At 43.8% G+C, this 19,053-nt stretch overlaps 2 protein-coding genes across 6 annotated transcripts; one reads left to right on the top strand and one right to left on the bottom strand.

The window, feature by feature from the left end:
• The first annotated feature begins 91 nt into the window (after positions 1-91).
• lim2.2 (lens intrinsic membrane protein 2.2) lies at positions 92-3,265 on the top strand. Its single transcript, XM_037470175.2, has 5 exons — positions 92-850; positions 1,608-1,830; positions 2,383-2,523; positions 2,749-2,883; positions 3,118-3,265. Exons 2-5 carry the CDS (start codon positions 1,653-1,655, stop codon positions 3,186-3,188), a joined length of 525 nt encoding a protein of 174 aa, XP_037326072.2. The 5' UTR covers positions 92-850; positions 1,608-1,652; the 3' UTR covers positions 3,189-3,265.
• A 1,880-nt stretch (positions 3,266-5,145) lies between these two features.
• On the bottom strand, positions 5,146-18,840 carry si:zfos-943e10.1 (GRAM domain-containing protein 2B). Of its 5 annotated transcripts, XM_037470111.2 has the most exons (14): positions 11,821-12,087; positions 11,292-11,381; positions 10,997-11,161; positions 10,365-10,425; positions 10,159-10,231; positions 9,966-10,069; positions 9,720-9,818; positions 9,526-9,597; positions 9,166-9,234; positions 8,892-8,991; positions 8,231-8,317; positions 7,936-8,041; positions 7,331-7,438; positions 5,146-7,040 (listed from the first exon to the last, which is right to left on the bottom strand). In XM_037470111.2, the coding sequence occupies exons 3-14, from the start codon at positions 11,086-11,088 to the stop codon at positions 7,025-7,027; spliced, it is 987 nt and encodes a 328-aa protein (XP_037326008.1). In that variant the 5' UTR covers positions 11,089-11,161; positions 11,292-11,381; positions 11,821-12,087; the 3' UTR covers positions 5,146-7,024. The 5 variants fall into 5 exon arrangements, with proteins under 5 accessions (XP_037326008.1, XP_037326005.1, XP_037326004.1 ...); XM_037470108.2 differs by lacking the exons at positions 11,292-11,381; positions 11,821-12,087 and adding an exon at positions 18,607-18,840 and having other exon boundaries at positions 10,997-11,158; XM_037470107.2 differs by lacking the exons at positions 11,292-11,381; positions 11,821-12,087 and adding an exon at positions 18,607-18,839.
• Between the last annotated feature and the right edge of the window lie 213 nt (positions 18,841-19,053).

Here is a 19,053-nt window from a genome sequence, read left to right as displayed (position 1 = left end):
AATAAGTCACTTTAAAGATGACAATACTGCAGGGCTGCCTCTCTGCCTCTGACTTCATCTTCACTTGTTTTGGAACACCTATGCAGAGACATAATGGATGTTATATAGAAGAGGGTATCTTACATCATCTGTGGATAACAATGGCCCTGTGCTGTCTCAAACAATGTCTGTGTGTCATGATGGAAGTGCCAACGGGTCATTGAGTTTCAATCTGTTAAAGTAATGAAATAACGGCTGGGTAGTACAAAATATTCTCGCTTTTGAATAAATCAAGGTATTTTTTAAGTTACACCGAGCTGTCGGTTAACTGAGGGAATAAAGTTACCAAGTGTCATCCCGCTGCTCGCTTTCGGGGTTGTTATTTCGCTAAATGCAAGTAAAAAAAAAAGGAAGAAAATAGAAGCGTTGCTTTTGTGTTCCAATTCCCTGACACATGCACAACAGATATTTCTCTTCTTGTTAATTGCCTACTTTGTAAACGCATGTTGGATGTGCAGAGAACGCCTGTGCTGCAGACTCTCGCCACCACACCGTGCAGCTTGGGCCCAGCTCACGGTGTTTTGACAGAAAAGAGAATCCCATTTTGCGGTCGGTGCCAAGTATGATGTGAAAAGATATCATGCTGGACACAGAGTCATAGACAAAGTGCAAGAGGATGGAAAGTTGGCTCATAGAGGGATGGAGGTAATTGCAGAGAAGAGCGCTAGCAGGGATTTAACCACACTCACATGCTGCGCTGGATCATTCCCTCTTTTGTGAGGCGGACAATGAGAGCTGGGGGTACAGGGCTTAAAAAGGATACAGACGCATCACACCCAGCAACCCTGGAGAGACAGCAGCCACCACAGAGGTACCGGTGGAAAGAAGCGCTGTTTTTCACCTGTTTTTAATTCTACTTCCAGGAAGATTTATCTTTCTTTGAGGCTGTAGACGGCAAATCTTGAAGTAGAAGAGATCAAGATAAGCTAACTAACTTGACAATATTGCTTTTTAGGTCAAATAAGAATGTGATTTTGGAATCTATTGTCTTTTTCTTTTCTCTTTTTGTTGATAGAGCTGAGTAGACGAATCGGTGTAGAATCAGTGTATGAAATCGTTGTTTTTCTGGGCTCCGTGACAGAGAGCGACACTGCTGACATTTTAGTTCCCGAGTATCGGAAGATCAGTTAGTGGTGCAAAGAGGGGAATTAGTGGTGAACAATAGTGCTGAACTGCCTGTCCGGCCCGCTCATTGTAGTACAGCGCTTTGGTCTCAAAGAGCATATTTACTATCTGTCTGACTAGTGTCTGTCAGTCTGACCAAATGACTCACTCTCTTGTCCACTGTGTGGGCGTGTATGATTTAAAAAAAAAGTATATTACATCTCTGGGCTTTGTGGAATATGGAAAAACGCTTGATAAGGACACACTAAACCTGTTTTTAAAAGGGTGGCAATAAGTTCCAGCAGGTCAGTGGGCGTACGTATGGACACCTCCCATAACCAAAGCTTTTGCTAATTTACACATGCATCCCATCCAGGAACCTAAAGTTGTGCTTAATAATAATAATCATGCATTGATAGTAATGTATAATAGTAACTAACGCACTACTTCCCCCCCCTGAACAGTTGCTGTATGTTTAGGAGGACCGTACTTCACGTGGCTTCTCCAAGATGCTGTACACTTTAGCGGGAGGGGGCACACTGTGCGGTGTGGCCGCCCTGGTGCTTCTCATCGTTTCTACGGCAACGGACTTCTGGATGCAGTATCGGTACTCGGGAAGCGCGGCTAATCAGGGGCTTTGGAGGTTCTGCATCAACCACAAATGTCATGCCCACACAATGAGTGTAGGTGAGTACTTTGAAAGAGACATTCAGACCAATGCTGGACATTTCTCCTTCGGAATGGCAGTGAATTTAAAATCCTCACGACAACAAATATGATACAATCTGATTTAATATGTTGTCCTATTGATCGCAGAATAAGTGAAATCAGATTAAATGGAATGTACGGAAAGCATAGTTTAAATACCAATATTGATTCTTGCGAAACCAAAAAACGTTTTATTTTTTTTTAAAGCATCTTGATGGAGTTACTTTTGACATTAATTAGGTTGCTTAAATGGCAATCTCTTTTTTAACTGATGGAAAGACCACTTACCAAAAAAAAATGTAAAAGGAGAACAAAGAAAAGAGGAGCAGACTGAACACAAGAATTCATCATAAATGAATAAAGAGAAAACTTTGAAAAGATCCAACTGCATAGTCGTGTCGGTGCTACTAAAGAGGATCTCTGCGTTGTAAGTGGGACATAAACTAAGCAAAACAAGCAATGAACTTCAAAATGCCACCCGTATGAAACTAAATGGCAGTATTTGAAGAGGAAGTGTCCCTTTGTGTGCAGCCTTCTGGGATGCCACCCGGGTCTTTATGTTACTGGCGGTGCTGAGCTGCTTCGCCGGCGTGGTGCTCGGCCTCAGCGCCTTCACCAACGGCACCAAGAACAGGAGGGTCCGGACGGGCGGCGTGGCCCTGGTCCTGTCAGGTAACACACACACACACAATCAGCAGGTCCATCCCATTGAGAACCCAATGTGCTTCTTCAAAGCAAAGGGGTTATGCAGAGATTTCACTGAAATCAATTGTCAGCAAGAGGTCGCCGTTTTCCTTGCATCAGACTTTTTGTCCTTTGTATCAATGTTGACAGGTTACATAGGACAGAGTTTATTTTCCTCTATCTGGTTTGCTTGTTTTGATGTTTTTTATCCAGGCTTCCTTGCTCTGCTGGCTTTGGCAATTTACACCGGAGTGACTGTCTCCTTCTTTGGCAAACGCTTCCCGCACTGGCGCTTTTCTTGGTCCTACATCATCGGCTGGGTGGCCATCGTTTTGGCTTTTTCTGCAGGTATTTAGAATGATAGCAAACACACTTGAAGTGTCTCTACCAGATGTTGTATTGTGCATAGGATATGCAGTGGAAAAACTTGTTTGGATCAGACGTTTAGGCCTACATACAAAATAAAAAGATCACACACAACCGTCATGGTAATTCGATGGGTCATTTAAGGATGCAACTTTTATCGGTTCCATTTGGAAATGACTGTTGCTGATCTATTTCCGTTGCCCGGGTTTTCTTTAGGCGTGTTTCAGTTGTGTGCTTACCAGCGGACCACAGCGGAACCCGCTCCTTCAAACAACCCAGACAGCTGAACCAATGAGCGGGCCCACTGCAGTGGACCTCAGCGTAACATTGGAGTGCCTGGAATGGAATAAATTGAAATGATAAACTCTGTGTTGTTTCACTGAAGCTCCCATTCCTCTACACTACTTTTTACTTTGTAAACTACTACTTTGTTTTTCCCATATCCCACATATTACATTTAAAACATTTTTCACTAGGTTTGGAGAAAAAAAAATTACGTGAGAAACATACAATTCCCGGCTAACAGTCTAAAATTATTGTTGAAAAATGTGATATGAAGATGCATGAATAATAATAATAATTAAAGCTGCATTGGACGGGTCCTCGCTACTCCTTGCACGTCGGGGCGCTGGCCGGACGGTTACAAATGCGGCCGAGGGCGAAGCATTCGCAGGTCAGTGGTCGTTAACCGCGTGGAGCAACGCCAGGAATGCCGCTTTGCAAACTTTACCTTTGACATTATTATGGTCTTAGGCCTTTTGTGTCAACATATAACCAGGACATTCTGAGTAATTCCACTTCAAGCAGAGAGTACACATCACCATGGTGTGATTTGGTGATAACCAGGACATTCTGTTGTACCAGTCCAAAATAAAAGTCTCTGAAAATAGCATATATGAGCCAATTTCCTTCAAAATCACCAGACAAGTCATTTTCAGATTAGATTGATTAAATGCAGCGCCCCCTAATCTTCAAAAATTATGAAAAATATGATTCGTTTTTAAAAAATTTTAATTTAGTAATTCTTTTGAATACCTAATGACTTACTCACAGCGTCAGGGCCAATTTGCTTGCAAATGTGAAAAGAAATACAAGAACATGTTGGGTATTGAGTAGAAAACAAAGGTCAGCAGCATAACGAAGGCTAAGGCTGTGTAACAAGTGGAGTACAGCTACAATGGGAAACACTCAAGTACACACAAACATACATGGAATATTTTTGTTTAGTTTGATTTCAATTGGAGAAAATGAAACAGTGCAGTTTGTTTATGCTGACGGCGCCCGGCGAGTTTGACGCATGTGCTCTAGATCATCTCTACAACGGCAATGTTTTTCTGTTATATCTCATATTTAGTTCATTCTCAGCTTAAGAAATCTGAAAACCCTTTTCTTATTTTCCTTGTGTTGTTAAAAAAATAAAATGAAGAGGTCCTCAAGCGGTAGTGGGAACCCTGACAGGTGAACACATGCAAACATTTTGTGTGGCCCCACTTCACTGTCAAATGAAGACACCGACGTACAGAACATGTTCATCTCCACCTGGATGTTCATGTGTTTGCCTCCACCTTGGGGCTCCGAGGAAAAAGACAATGTGCGATGCACTTCTCCATCTTTGCCTACAGATGTCACTAAAGAACAACGTCACTGCCTGAGATAGCATAGCTGTAGCCAGGGCCGGCCCTAGGGCTCCAAATTTGTGGGGGGGGCGCCCTCTACAGTAGGTGTGCCCGATGTGAGCGTACCAAAATATAAAGAGTGTTTGAGTCAAAGTAAATTGAAGTTAATAATAAGAAAAAGTTAAAACAAGTTTACAATAACTTAGGATCTGGGATCATAGAATAACATCCTGACTGACACAAGTAGTGTTGGTATCAATATTCTTATTTAACTTTTAAAAAGGTTATGGTTCCAAGTGGGCCTAGGTCGAAATTTTAGTATCACCCAGGGCAGCCAATGGCTAGAGCCGGCCCTGGTGGGGGGGACACGGGGGACACTGTCCTCTACGACTAGTCGTAGCGAGGACCCTAATAAATCCTCCGCATCGACCATGTTGGTGCCCAGGTCCTTATGAACCAAGGATTAAAACTACTACATTGTTTCAAGCTGTAGATATCTTAAACTAAGACTAATTTGTATTACCACAAAAAACTACTATGTGAAATACAAATATGGTAATGCATTCTGTGAAGGTTTTCACCAGTTTCCAAATGACCGATCTAAACACGTTTCCCCATAAACAACACCGTTCATTTACTTTGCAAAGATTTGATTTATTTTGAACATCTCAAAGCCATCTCACAGAGACCACTTTGATTAAAAATTATTTACAACACTTTGAATAGTGCAAAACCACACAAACAAACTGCCCTCATGGAGATTCTTGTACGGAGGGCGGTAGATGTGTGTGCTGCCCCCTTGTGGGGGATTGCAACAACTGAAAGTACAGAATATGACATGTTGGCACAAATAAGGATGACTCTTCCAACAGAATGGAGCATACTGCTACACCTTGTGAACAACAAGTGGGATGTTAAATCATTGAGGTGTAGCGTGGATATGTCAGGTTATAGTTTAAAAAGAGTCATGGGGGGTGGGGGGGCTGAAGCATTTTATACAGTCAAGTAAATCTCAACGAATAGTGTTTTTCATCAAAAAAAAAAGAGAAATCCCCAACGCCCAGATGTACTAAACGTGAAACGAGCACTTTGCGGCTGAGGAAAGAGGACGCTGATGACCTAAACCCACGTGGAAGGTAGTGCCCACCACCCCTGAGTGAAAACCGTTGGCACCGTCAGATCCCACAGAACGCCAGCTTTGCCATTTCTCCTTAATCCAAACATGTCTCGAATATGACAGACATAACACATTTCTTAAAGTGCACTCGCTCCATTGAGCTGTTACTTTCACTTACATCTTTTCTTTTTCTCTTCTTACACAATGTGTTCCACAAAACCATCAAGCCCCATTTAGCACAAGAGATGAAATACAGTTTGCCATGCATCACAATTTGTTGCATATTGAAATTTGTTATCGGGACCACTTGTTCTGCTGTTGAAAACTTGGACCTTACAGCAAGTGTGGATGCAAAATCTCCTTTTCTGGCAAGAATACACATACATAGGGTGTCAATCAAATACATAAACATTAGATATAAATTATTTGTGCTACTTTAAATAACCTGAAGATTCTAGAAATAGCCAATAGGTCGTTAAAAGATAATAAAAAAAAAGAAAGGTTTGTAATTTGGTCAGACTGACAGACACTAGTCAGACATAGTAAATATGCTCTTTGAGACAAAAGCCGTTGAAAAGCTGTACACACACAATAAAAAACAAAAAAAAACACATCAATGCCTCGGAGACAACCTTATGTCTCATTATTATTATTATTCAGTATTTGTGCATTATGATTCCATCCACAGTTCGGGCTGCAGTGGAAATAACGGCCCTGTGAACATGGATCATTCAATTAGTTTAAATCATTCCAAAGACAGGGGAAGTAATACTGCGATCACTTCCGATTAGAGATCGAGCGAAAGGATGAAAAACATCACGCCCTGACAGTAAAGTACTCGAAATAACTGGAGGAGAGATTCTGCTGATAGTTGAACGTATAAATAAGTGACAGAAAATCAGTCATCTCCGTGCACTCCATGCGAAAGACGTGCACCGGGCGCCTCTTTGGTAAATGCGTAGCACTGCGCTGTTGCTGTAAGAGCTTCAGCAGGCTAATGATGATCGGTGTAGCCCTGTTCAGACTGCATGCACAGGCAGAAGTGTCAAAAAGGTCACGTGACTTCAGATGTGCAACAGTTTCCTCTCAGGAACGTGACCGTCCACTTTTTTAAGAGGGCGCATTGCCAGGTTGGAGCCGCGGTGCTTTGGATTCTAACGGCGGACACGCTGCAACCGGGCAGCGCGTCCGCCGTCCATTATTAAGCACGCCTCCGTGTCCAGTTGTTTGCTGCACGATGAGGAAGTGTATAGCCCTTCAAGTGGTAAAAATTGCACAGGTTGTCCATTTGTCCTCCGGCCAACAGCTCGTGGCGAACTGGGAGCACATTGAATTTTGTTGCATTGCGTTCGGCTACATGAGGTCGAAAAAAATCCTCCAATCACAGGTGTTATGTGTCTTGGTACCTACGGGAAGACAAGAGGGCACCGGTTGAGACCGCCATAAAACACACACCCAACTAGACTTAATGATTTTGTTATTACTAAGAAGCAAGGCTACGCCCATTACAGGAATCCGCTCTTGTTGGAGTGTAAAACTAATTACACAACAGAGTAAACAAGATTAAAAAACGGAATTTCCATTCAGACAAAAGACTCTTCTGATTGCAAAATGAGTCCGAAATAAACTGCTGAATTAAACATTTCCATCTCTTCGGACCCGTAAAAATAGTCCCCCACAAAGAAAGCCTTCTCACCCGCTCTGTAAAGTGAAATCGGACAGCGCCCCTAACGATGTCAGCTGTTGCTCCAGGGCAACGATACGTAGACCGATGTAACCAGATGAAAGCAGCAGCAGCACCACCCTGTAACAAAAAAAGCATTAGTCACACAGATGATCTTTCCCCCTGATAATGCATTGGCTGCAATGAATCTGAAAGGTAGTTGCTTACAGCAGGTAAACAGAGGACCAACAATAGCTAAACACCTAACTTAACCCCTGTATCTGTGTGGCCCTTTTGGAAGGTTTTAATTAAAAAAAGGACTGCCAGAATGTCCAACCACCAAACTGGAGGTCTGAGCATTTAAACCATATTAATGATTTATTAACAGCTTGTGGGACTGCGGTGTGTTAGCGTTCAATAACTGGTTTGCAAAAACAAATCAAAATTGTCAGACTTGGATTTTTCTATAATGGAATGAGATCCTATGAGATGACCTCGTTTGTTACCAACACGACAGGTTTCTAAGGAGTGACTTTCTAGTGCAGGGAGCGGATTGAAACGATCAAAGAGGACGATAAGGCACTGGATTAAAAAGGAGAGAGGGGGGGGGGACGCTGTAGAAAGAAAGAGCTACTCACAAAATCAAGTAAATAAAGAGTAGAGTGTTGAGGGTGCTGGCCTCCCTCTGAACCAGCAGGGACTTGGCCTTTCCTGTCACGTTCCAAACCCATGATCCACAAGAGTCTGGAAAAGAAGAAGCAAATGGAGCATGAGCACCAATGTTGGTACGCGGTACCTTACTCATGCGTATTGTGTAGATGACCAGAGTGAGAACAATTAAGAATAAAGGAAATAATGGGGTTCTCTGTCACTGCTCAAACGAACACGTTGTAAATTCATATTTGATACATCAACTAGTCAGAGTTCTCTTACCTGTTACTGACAGCTCCTCAAAGGATGAGCAATCACTCTGCTCCGCCATGTGTAGGCTCCTGAACGTTGGTGCATTCCCTTTAGCCTCTGAAAGAGAGAAAAGGCAGATATAGAATCAATGATATTCGACTTCAGGACGTCTGCCTGTCAACTGGTAGGAAAATGAGAGGTAACAGCACCAAAACCAAAAAAATAATTCCCTCCAGTGGTTCTCAAACTTTTTGTGTCGGACCCCACTTGGAGGAAGAAAAATGGTCCAGGCTGAATTTTTATTGAACTAACAACTTATGTGATGTGTGCTTTTATTAATAATAATAATACAAGAAAATTTAAGTCACTTTCATGTAAACCAGATTGCACATTTTATTTGTTTTTGTCAGATGCAAATAAAGTTGTGCACTAAACGAATATCTGTCATAGCTTAATTAACATGTTTATGAAGGATTATAATGAAATAATAATTAAAAAAACAACAACAACAAAAAAACATTTTCACCAGCCTCTCACGCCCCACCTGTAATACCTCCGCGCCCCACCAGAGGGTCGCGCCCCACAGTTTGAGAACTACTGGGTTACTCGGTAAGGTTTAGATTTCGCTATGACAGGAGATGGTTCTAGGTCCAAGTGGGATTCAGACTTTAGGTTTGTCAGGGACGGTCACCTCTGTTTGGTCTGTCCACAAGCTGGTCCTGTGGAGATTGGGAGTCAAGAGAGCCATCGAACTGGTGGAAGCCGTCGTCCAGACTGGACTGGCTGGAGTTCTGTTGGGATGACAGAGAGAGGAACACCATCACAAAACGGCTCCATCCTGGAGTTCAGCCATGTCCACATTCAGTGCCGAGAAGAAATACATTCGGTGCTCAGAGAAAAACCTTTGAGCCTTATGACAACAACGTCAGTACATTTCTCTTTCATAATGCGAAAGCGTCCCTTACCACAAGTTTGATCTTTTCGAAGCTGCTTTCAGCAGAGGAGAAAACAGGGCTACTAGTTGTGCTGCCTTCCTGTTACACAGAGAAAAATGTTGCAATTTTACTCATTAGAAATTGACCTTTGGACAGTATATTATAAAAATAACAAAATATGTACAGATATGCAACAAGGTTACTGTAGCGGGGTTGCTGACTTCTTTCCACTAAACAGATCAATACTTTAAAGTACACAATGGGGGACTATTGGCGTATGAAATGAACAGATAAGGGGTTTTCCTTAATGAAAGAATAGTAATATTTTTAAATGAACCTTTGCACAACATCTGAATACATGGAAACTAACATTGGAGCAGAGCAACTCACCTCTAGCTGAGGAGACACTGAACGCAGCAGCTGATAACAGGATTCTCTGTTACGCAGCGACACAAACAGGTACTAAATAACAAGAAGAAAAGGAGTAATATTAGTTAGACCTCAACCATCAAATAGTCATGGAATAGATTACAGCTAATTTAACTTTGTGTTTAATACTGTGGGGCTGAAGGGGAGGAACTGACCTTGTCTCCCTCTGAGGTGCGAATAGACAAGGCGTTTGGAACGAGTAAAGCCGTGTTCTGCTTCTTCACCAAGTGGATGCTGGAAACTGGAATAACCACCTGAAAGAGCACCCAGCAACAAAACACTGAATGTTAGGAGTGTGGTGAAATATCTCAGAGTTGAGTTGGTTTAGTTCATTAAATAAATTGCTTGGCTTTAAAAAAAAATGTAAAAAGAGGCAAAGGGAGGGCGGAGCTATAGCCTACCTTAGTGTCTTTGAGCAAAACGGAGGAGTAAAAACAGGCATTGGTGTCGGTGATGTACAGTCGTCCATGGTAGGGCACTTCCTTCTGCAGGGCACAGATGTATGCTGGGAGTGGAGAGGAGCAAATAAACCTTTAGTTTAATGTGGTTCATCCATTCAGTCACGCATTGTCCCCTTGCTTTGTGTCTACATACCGTGAATCAAGTCTTCACTCTGCGGAATGTCTGGAAATAACTTGTGGAATGTCTTGTTGTGCTTCGTGAAACTCTAAAAAGAGAAGAGAAAGACAACAAAAAAATTTAAATTCAACAAATGGACCTGTCTGAGGCCGCACCCCCTTTTAACCCATTCACATCAACAAAGTGGAGCTTAAAAAGATTTCGAAGGGTTGTTCACTTACGGTTTGTGTGCCGTCCGTCCTCTCAAAGCCTGGCAGGGTGTCCTCGTCGAACGTCTGTGACCTGCAAAGACAAAAATAAAATGGTTCAGATATATTTTTTCCACGCCCGATTCCCCAGACAGAACTATGGTTAATGTTACTCTTCCTCAATCCAAGAGGATATCTGTTGAACTGCTGGTGTGTACATGGCCACAGAGGCATCGGGGATGAATATTGCTCTTCACACCAAAAAATATCACAAATCATGATTCAAACATTTCAAATCATGTGAGGAGGCAGTCATGAGTTTGAACTGAACACCAGTTGAGTCGGGCCTGGTCTTGTGATACGTGTTCACAATAGCCGTGTCCTCCCTACTTCTAATGTGGGATTTTCTGCATTTACAAAGATTGAGTCAGTTTTTCACCATGTTCTAGCATGACTGAGAGGCTCACGGCTTTCATTTTAGCTTCAAAACTGGAACTGGGCCAAATATATCAAAATATTGATCAGTTTCCATGAAGGCGGTTCCTTGTTATCTGTCAAATGCTTAGTTCCGCATCTCTGCCTCGCTAAAGATTACAGTCAACAGTACTTTAAGATAGTTACTATTTTAGAAACCTTTTTCTTGTGCAACTTATCCTCAGTCCTACCTGATGGCCTCTTGTCTGGTGATGGTTTTGTGCTGCAGCTCGAGCTGCGCAGCCTCCAGGCTCAAGGCCTTCCTGGCCTCCGCCTTCCTCATACTGCCATTGCCGAAGCCGCTCCTGCTTTTCTTCACTTTGGCCGGCAGCACGCCGCCGTCTACTGGGTAGCTGCTGCAAAGGCGAGGGATGCACATATTTAGGCCACAGAAAACATTTTTAATGTGCACATACAATGAGCAATGTCTTAATGTCTCTTCAAAGAGCTACAGCAAGCGTGCGCAACAACACAAACCACGACTACCTGCACTTTCACTACTACGTGGCGCTGAGAGCCACGGCCAAGAATCCCACTGCCAAAGAACGTCACGCACCCTTCAGTCATCATCCATCACTAAAGAGCGTAGATAAAGACAGGCACAGCTTTAACGGCACGCTGTACCTCAGCCAAATCTCCAGTCTAATTTAATTAAAAGGCCACATAACTGACAGCTAGCAAACAATGGGTTTTTTTTATGATGTGTTGGGAAAGTTTTATTGACACTCTTTGCGTCAATGCTCGCCTTGCGGGAACACAATTGTCCGTCTTCGCCACTTTACAAGCCAATCAAACGAGACTCTAAAACCGGTCTTGTGCGGTGACCCGTCCTTGACCAGCAACAAACGAGCCGCACATTCATTCCAAGTCTGCTGAAGTATTACAACACGAATACAATGACGGCGCAGGTCGACGCTACGCGAGACAAACTGAGCAGAGTGTCGGAGTCGCTGAAAAAAAAAAAAAAATGCTAATAAAAAGCACTCAACTTCATAAAAGACAAAGATCTCCTTACCTGGGTATTTTAAACCGCTTTGCTGTACGGAAACTGATATACCTGCTGACAAGGGGCATTTCCTCGACAACTCAAAACAGCCTATAACTAAGCTAGACTCACTGGCTTCACACCATCAAAGCTACAAAATAAAAGATAAAACATCCCTTCAAGATTTTGAAGCGTTCTCCTTTTGTTTTAAATATGCGGCCCGAGATGAGCCGTTCCTCATTGAGTCGAGCTCCTTTGCCACATCCTGCCAGAAAAACAGTGCTGATGTATTTCAGTGGGAAGAGGAAGCCACTTTGTATTGAGAATGGTGTGACACTTAGCCACTCCCCCAGAGTGAGGCAGGCATGGGAGGTACGTAGAAGCTCTCACGCGCGCACACACACAATACAGGCAACAACATGTTCAAAGAAAGTAAACCCATCACATCAAATATTACACTGACAAATGATCAGAATAATGTCTTTTGGGGATTTCTTTAAGGGCAAAGAGGGAGCGAGTGTTCTTTAAGCTCTTTAAGAGGGGGAATAGAAAGTGATTGTGAAGTGTTCAGACTGGCGCGATTGGGAGTGGTGCATTACCTGCTTCCTCTAAGGGGATGAATCACACCAAGCAGACAGAAGACTCCAAACTTTAAGGTTTCTTTAAATCAACTCAGGAGTAGGACTTGGATAAAGCAATAAAACATAAACCAACTTGTTTACTTAGATTGCAAAGAGGTGTTGCAGTTTTTTTTTTAAAAAGGAGGACCGTATGGATTCTTGATGAGGGACTTTGTGCCTTTTCAAACAGTAAGTGCCCTGTGTCATCTGAGTAATTGGAGTAAAGGCCAAGAGAGAGGAAAAGGTTAACTGTGAAATGCACATTCTGGTGCAATAGCAAAGCAATTTCACCATTCGACTGACGTTCTCCTGCTTATGAAGCAGAATCTTTCTTGTGTGTCTTTCAAAGCTGAAGCCGGTTTGTTACTAGCCGTTTTAAACCCAAAGCCTTTGTAGTAAACTAATGGCAGAAGTAGCGCTCACTACCCCACAGACCGAACGGAGGGAAACTGAAAGAATTCACAGATCTCCTTTAGTCTCAACTGCTATGGTATGCAAAACGCTGGCTTTTGGACAGAGCCAAGGCCATGTGGGAAATAGCTTCCTTATCGGTGTCTGCCAGCTGTTAGTCGGCGTTCAAACATGCTCACCTGAACCATCTCCACACGGGCAGTGGGGGTTAAAGTGCCAGGGCAATATAGGCAATATTTTTATACTACTGCCGGTTGGAATTCCTCCACAACTTCCTCGGTTTACTCAAGACCAACAATATGCACCAACGAAAGGTCACAATGAAGCTTCTCCGTGTGTCTCTGTCAGCCTTCGGCACCATTCCTTTTATCCCGATCAAACAAAAGGCCTCGACATCTGACCTACTTCCTTGTTGGAGCAACATGACACACGCCCAAAAAAAAAAATCAATCCTGGGAAAAGTGATATTGGCCGCCCTCAAACATTTCAAAGGTGGCCCAGCAAAAGGCATATTCAATTCTCAGCTGCAGCTTTGGAAAAGTGACACAAGAGGTTACAGGAGCCTTTCTATCGGGACTCGCTGCCGAGGACATTTTGTCTCCTACGACGACATTCTGTGAAATAGAGATTAACAAAAACCCCATAACACTTTTATCCATTTTGTTATCTGCATTTGCGCTTGCATGGTTTGAAAAGACGGCATTCAGCTTTATCAGTCTCAAAGGTCATGGGCTCGGACCTGTAAATTTGCCTGCAGTTTCCTGGATTTACGTTTTATGTATCGAGGGGAAAAAGGAAAAGACATTTTCTTAAAATCAAATGACAAACACCTACAATAAAAAGTCTCTTTCACTGGGGGGGGGGATTGGGGGAAAAGAACCTACTCAACAGGACTCAAATGTAGCTCATGCTCAGAAAGGGGATTCGCTCACTAGCCTTACCTTCCCGGAGTCTCAGAGCAATGAAAATCATCCGCAGCACCCTCTTGGTTCAACAAGCCTTTTCCCCGATCCATGTCCAATGGAGGTCTCTAGAAGCTGGGAACCACCACTACACAAGGCAGCCGCACGGGTACGGTGGTTAAATATTTAGCATTTGGACCCTGAGCACTGACAGCTAAATCAAAGAGGGTGCAAAGGTCTGTTTTTACTGCATCATTTTAAAGAGCCACAGCACTCATCGTGTCCAAGGTTCCAGAAACAAGCAGTGCAGTGGAAAAAGAGGGTGTGAATAACAGACCCCCCCTCAAAATAGACTGGGGTTAAAGCCTGAAATGACATCCCAAACTGTTTTTTTGGTGTCTTTTGCCAGTATGCGTTGTCATGGAAACAGCTACAACATCAGGGGCGAGATGAAGGGCACGTGGGGGCGAGAGGACCATTGCCAGGTTATTCCCAGCTTAGAAGGCCCCACAATGACATTCAATGGCCCGCTCTCAATAACAACAAGGAGATGGCTTTAAAAGCAGCCATTGAAATGCGCATGACAAAAGGGCGTTCATATTCTTTGTGTTTGTTGTTAATGGGGCCAGAACACGCAGGAATATTTGTGTTTGACTCAAGGGGGAAAATAGAAGAGAAGCTCAGAGCACATATAGACAAATAGAAATAGAATAATTCAGTGCGGTAGGCCTAATGCAAGAGACTTATCTTTCATTCACAGACCTTTTGTGAGGGTACAGTTTAATGGGCTACTTTTCTACCTGACGGTACTATATAAATATGCTGCAACCATCAGACGATGTTCAGCCACTGTATCACTCCCTACCATGCCTGTCTCACTACACCGGTCCAAATTGGCATTTGAATGAATGCTGTAGGACAGCTTAGTTATAAATACAAGTTGGCAATTAAAAAGTCACATGTTTGCCCTTTTCTACGGCCATGTGGTCTGTCCAGAGATCTTGAGCCAGAAACCTAAACCATCGCTCCGGGATGGCAGCGATTTTAAAAAGGAGCACATTTTAGGATCAACAGGCCTATGTATGACAGCTTTAACACAGTGACTGTCTCTTAAGAAAGGGACAATTCAAACCTCAAAAATAGGTAATTTTCCCTTTCCAAACTTTGTTTGTTTTCGTGCAAGTAGCCTAGTTTTGGGAGATACCAGTGTTTCCCACACATCACCTTCAGTTAGTGTCATGACTTCTGGAAAGTGACACAACGCTTTGGGCACCGCAAACAGAGTGTGCGCTTGATTCATTCCTTAAAAGAGCAGTTAATCACGGGGACATTAAAGCAGGGAAAGAAAGTCCCAGGGGCTCCTGTGTGGCTCGGCCACTGAGATAATAACCCAATACACTATGATCGAATTATATATTGTAATATTGCATAAGTTGACTAAAGGGGATACTTCTTCATTCACTATATGGTGCTTCCTTTGTACAAACCCGTGCGTGACTCTACTTCGCACTTGTCATGCTACATTTTATCTTCAGATAAGGGGCGGAGGTGCAAGTCACTTCGCACACTTTTCTTGTCACTAAACAGTCTCCATCACTCCAGTTGATGCAAATTCTCTTACAATGTTGACAGTTTGTTGGAACATCAGTAAACTGGATTGCAGGCCGACACTGGCCTTTAACAAACACAAAAAAACAGGCCAGGAAATGCCCCTTTCCAGTTAACAATAGTAAGTAATAACCAGAGCAGTTGTGTAAAAAATCTTAAGCATATAGTTTAAATTCACTGGAAATTAGGTTGACATTCCGGTTACAAAACAGCTCTCCCCGGAGCAGAGTCATGACGTTTGGGTTTGCTATCCCCGGGCAGACACATGATCCCAGGAGTCCCGCTGCATACGTCAGCGCTGTAAGAGCCGTAAGACAAATAGCTTTGGTACAGAATTCTTGTGCGACCGCTTTCGAACAGGCAAAACTACTGGTCCAACGACATGAGCAACCTGGATCGCATGCGATGTCGACAAAAAGGTCACACCTTCAAACAATCTCCGTCTTCGGGAGAGTTGTGCATGGATCGGGTGGTCTGAACAGCTGAGGACCCATCGTCCAATCAAAACTCATACAGCCCAAAGAAAGACAGCAGGTCGTTGCAGCTGTGTTTTATTGCTTATTATTTTATGTCGGCATATGTGAGAATGTGTTTGTATTGTAGTTGCTTTTTACCCATACTCTAAAAACAAGGGGGGGGAAAAAAAGAAAAAAAACGTTGACAACATTTGAAAATGAAAGACAACCCAAAATGTTATTCTACGTTGAGCTATATGCACTTGGATGAGATTCAACAGAGCAGGCATCCCGGAGGGAAGCAAGTGGTCATGGTGAAATAAATGCAGTCGGCAGCGCCCTGCCAAGGCTCAATTTTACAGGAAAAGCGTGTGTGCATGTGGAACAGAGCGTGTCTGTATACATGTGGTAAAGAACAACTCTGTGCGAGTAGGAAGTCACGAGGCCCTGTGCATGCGGTATCTCACTCCGCTTCCTCAGTGCTAACTGGACGCAGAGACAGAGAGGGGCTTTCTTTAAACGGGCGACCCAGAATACTTTCAGCGACCAGGCATGTGAACATGCCGGATGGTGGTGTGGAGACGCTGGAAAATCAGGTCATAGTAGGGGCCTTGATGAATTCACAGCAGAATTGGGTTCCTCTCAGTTGCACAGAACAGCAGGTTGGTAGTGTTAACGGTCACAGCCACAACTACTGATGAGAAATGAGGCTGGTGCATGCCATCCTAAGGCTGAAATGCTAAACATCTTGGAATGAGTGCTCAGCCATCTGTGTGGAGATGTGTGTGAAACAATTTACTGCAGTTTTTTTTGTATTACTACCTACTGAAAACCGTGACACAATTTGTTTAATTAAATTAACTAAGAGATACACATTTCACAGTCCTTCATAAATTAGTTGTTGCCCTTTGTACCGCCATTCCCTACACAGTTTTAATGTAATAGGAAAGTAAATCAAATATACTGGCTTCTTAAAAAGAAAGAAAAAAAAAAGCTTTTGTTTTATGCATGGCAGAAATAAAGTGCACTGCGGTGGTAGCAATGGCCTCTCCTGAAGGTGACTCAGCATACAGTGATTCCATGGCAATGTTACCGCTGCGTTACCGCTGTTATCTCTGTCCAAATGACGGGGCATGTGTGTGTGTATGTATGTATGTATATATAGCCCGTTTCTTGGCTCTATGACAAGCCCACCGGAGTGGTCATTACCACCAGTCTGACAGAGGCAACACTCATCCGCCCGTGACCAGATGGTCACTACGCAACCCTTACTTTAGCCATGAACAGTTCCTCGGCCGTGCCTTCGACCTGTCACTTGTGCTCGTCCTCTGCGTCTGCGGCACATCTCATAATTTGGACCCACCCAGTCTCCACGGCCCACAGCAGCGCTGTATCACCGGCACCAACGGAGCGCCTGCGTAGCTGCCCCACCCAGCCTGTTCCAGGCACCTCCATGCGAGCAAGCTTCGCAGCAAGACTTGAAGAGGAGCTCGCCAGAAGGCGATTGGGTGTTACAGCATGCGTTGTACCTATTTGCCACGCTCAAACCCCATCGCTAGTCCGACATTTGTTTGGAGGATAGATTTTAAGTGTAAGAACAAACAGACTAGAATACAGAGCAGACGAAATCAGTAGATCAGAGATGGTTGCGGCCTCGGACTCAATCAGGCCCGACTGCCACAGCAGCGTTATAAATGTGTATGTGTGCGTTAGGGGGGAAGCGATAACACCCCACATACCATACTGCAGACACATCATAGCCACGCTGATAAGCAGCAGGCCTGTGCGATTAGCAGGGCTTCGGTACTCATGCAAATGGCTATCTATGGGGAGGAAAGTGAAAGGCAATGCTCAAGAGGACTAGGACTGCAATCAGTGAGATGCAGGGAGCCTTTATATAACACCATGTACCACCTGTGGTCCACTCGAGGGAGCTAAACATAGTGTTTTCCAGGGAAGCATCGACTTGTTTCCTGATATTGATATGTGTGTGTGTGATTGAGTTGCCCTGGGGGGTAACACTATGGGAGCAAGTTTGAAAGAGTGCTAGATTGAAAGAGGGTTGTGCAAAAATAGTCGCGTCTGCGCTCAATCTAAAAAAAAATGTGCTGGACCGTCCGTGACCAAAAAAAAAAAAGAGGACAGTGATGCCAATCTGACCCACGTAGGCCTGGAAATGAAGTCATGACACCGAGCAGGAGGCACAAACGAGATTAAGAACCGACCAGATCTGCGCCTGCTTCCTTTATGTAAAGGCTGTGTATTTACTCTGCGACGGATGGAGTAACGTGTTGACTGACTACTTACATTGACACAAAGACAGAAAACGCCTTCCGTTAAGAGTTACAATTTGATCCCAGGTGAATGACCATCTAAAGGCTGCCTTTTGGCGTCATAGATCACGGCTGTGAGGTACATACGACTGGCGTAACAAATGCATTTTAAATCAGAACCGGAAGATGAAAAGTTACAGCACAATGCCAGTGACTATAAAGTGATCACGTGACCATACCGTTAGCTAAAGATGGTGTAAGGTTAGATACACCTACACATCTGAGGCGAGGCGGATGCTAACCACCGAGTATGACCCACTAGCACCGGTGTCCCTACACGTAGTTTCCAATTCCTCAAAACATACTTCCTTTCTACGTGTTACACACACACGAGGTGAAACCAGAGACTGTAAATAAGAAGGGTAAAACTATCGTCTCGTACCGGCTAGGTTGGTAACGTCACATGAATGCTAACAATTAGCATCCAGCCCGTTGACGCTGCCCACCGGCAGATAGCGGTCCAGCTAGCCACGTTCATTCCACTCACCTCTCTTTCATGAAGTGCTTGAGTTTGACGATGGCCTTCTCGTCAATCTTTCTGAGGAAGGTTTTCAACCTGTCTCTCTTGTTCTCAAGCATACTTCCCTCAGCCACTGCTCACCGGTTGGTGTAGAAACGACGCTCCGCGCCAGCCTACACCGTTCTTTTGCCTGCGGCTTCTTTATTTTTTTTCCTCTTTCTCACTCCATTCACGGATGATCGAGATAATGAGCCCAAATCGGACCAAGTTAGTCGTCCAATCAACGTCCGTGACGACTCGCAAAAGTCGGTCATGTCAGGCCGTTCCTCCAATCAAAACGGGGTAGTTGGCCTTTACCGACCGCCCATGACCTTATATGGAAGTCGAGCCGTCCCCGACCACAAGACCCTCAGGGATAGGGAACGCATTATTATTGAGCTCACTGGTCCTTTTAAATTATGATAGATGGAATTT

This window comes from Pungitius pungitius, chromosome 7 (genome assembly GCF_949316345.1).
Source record: "Pungitius pungitius chromosome 7, fPunPun2.1, whole genome shotgun sequence".
Taxonomy (NCBI): domain Eukaryota; kingdom Metazoa; phylum Chordata; class Actinopteri; order Perciformes; family Gasterosteidae; genus Pungitius; species Pungitius pungitius.
This window is presented reverse-complemented; position numbering and strand designations above follow the sequence as displayed.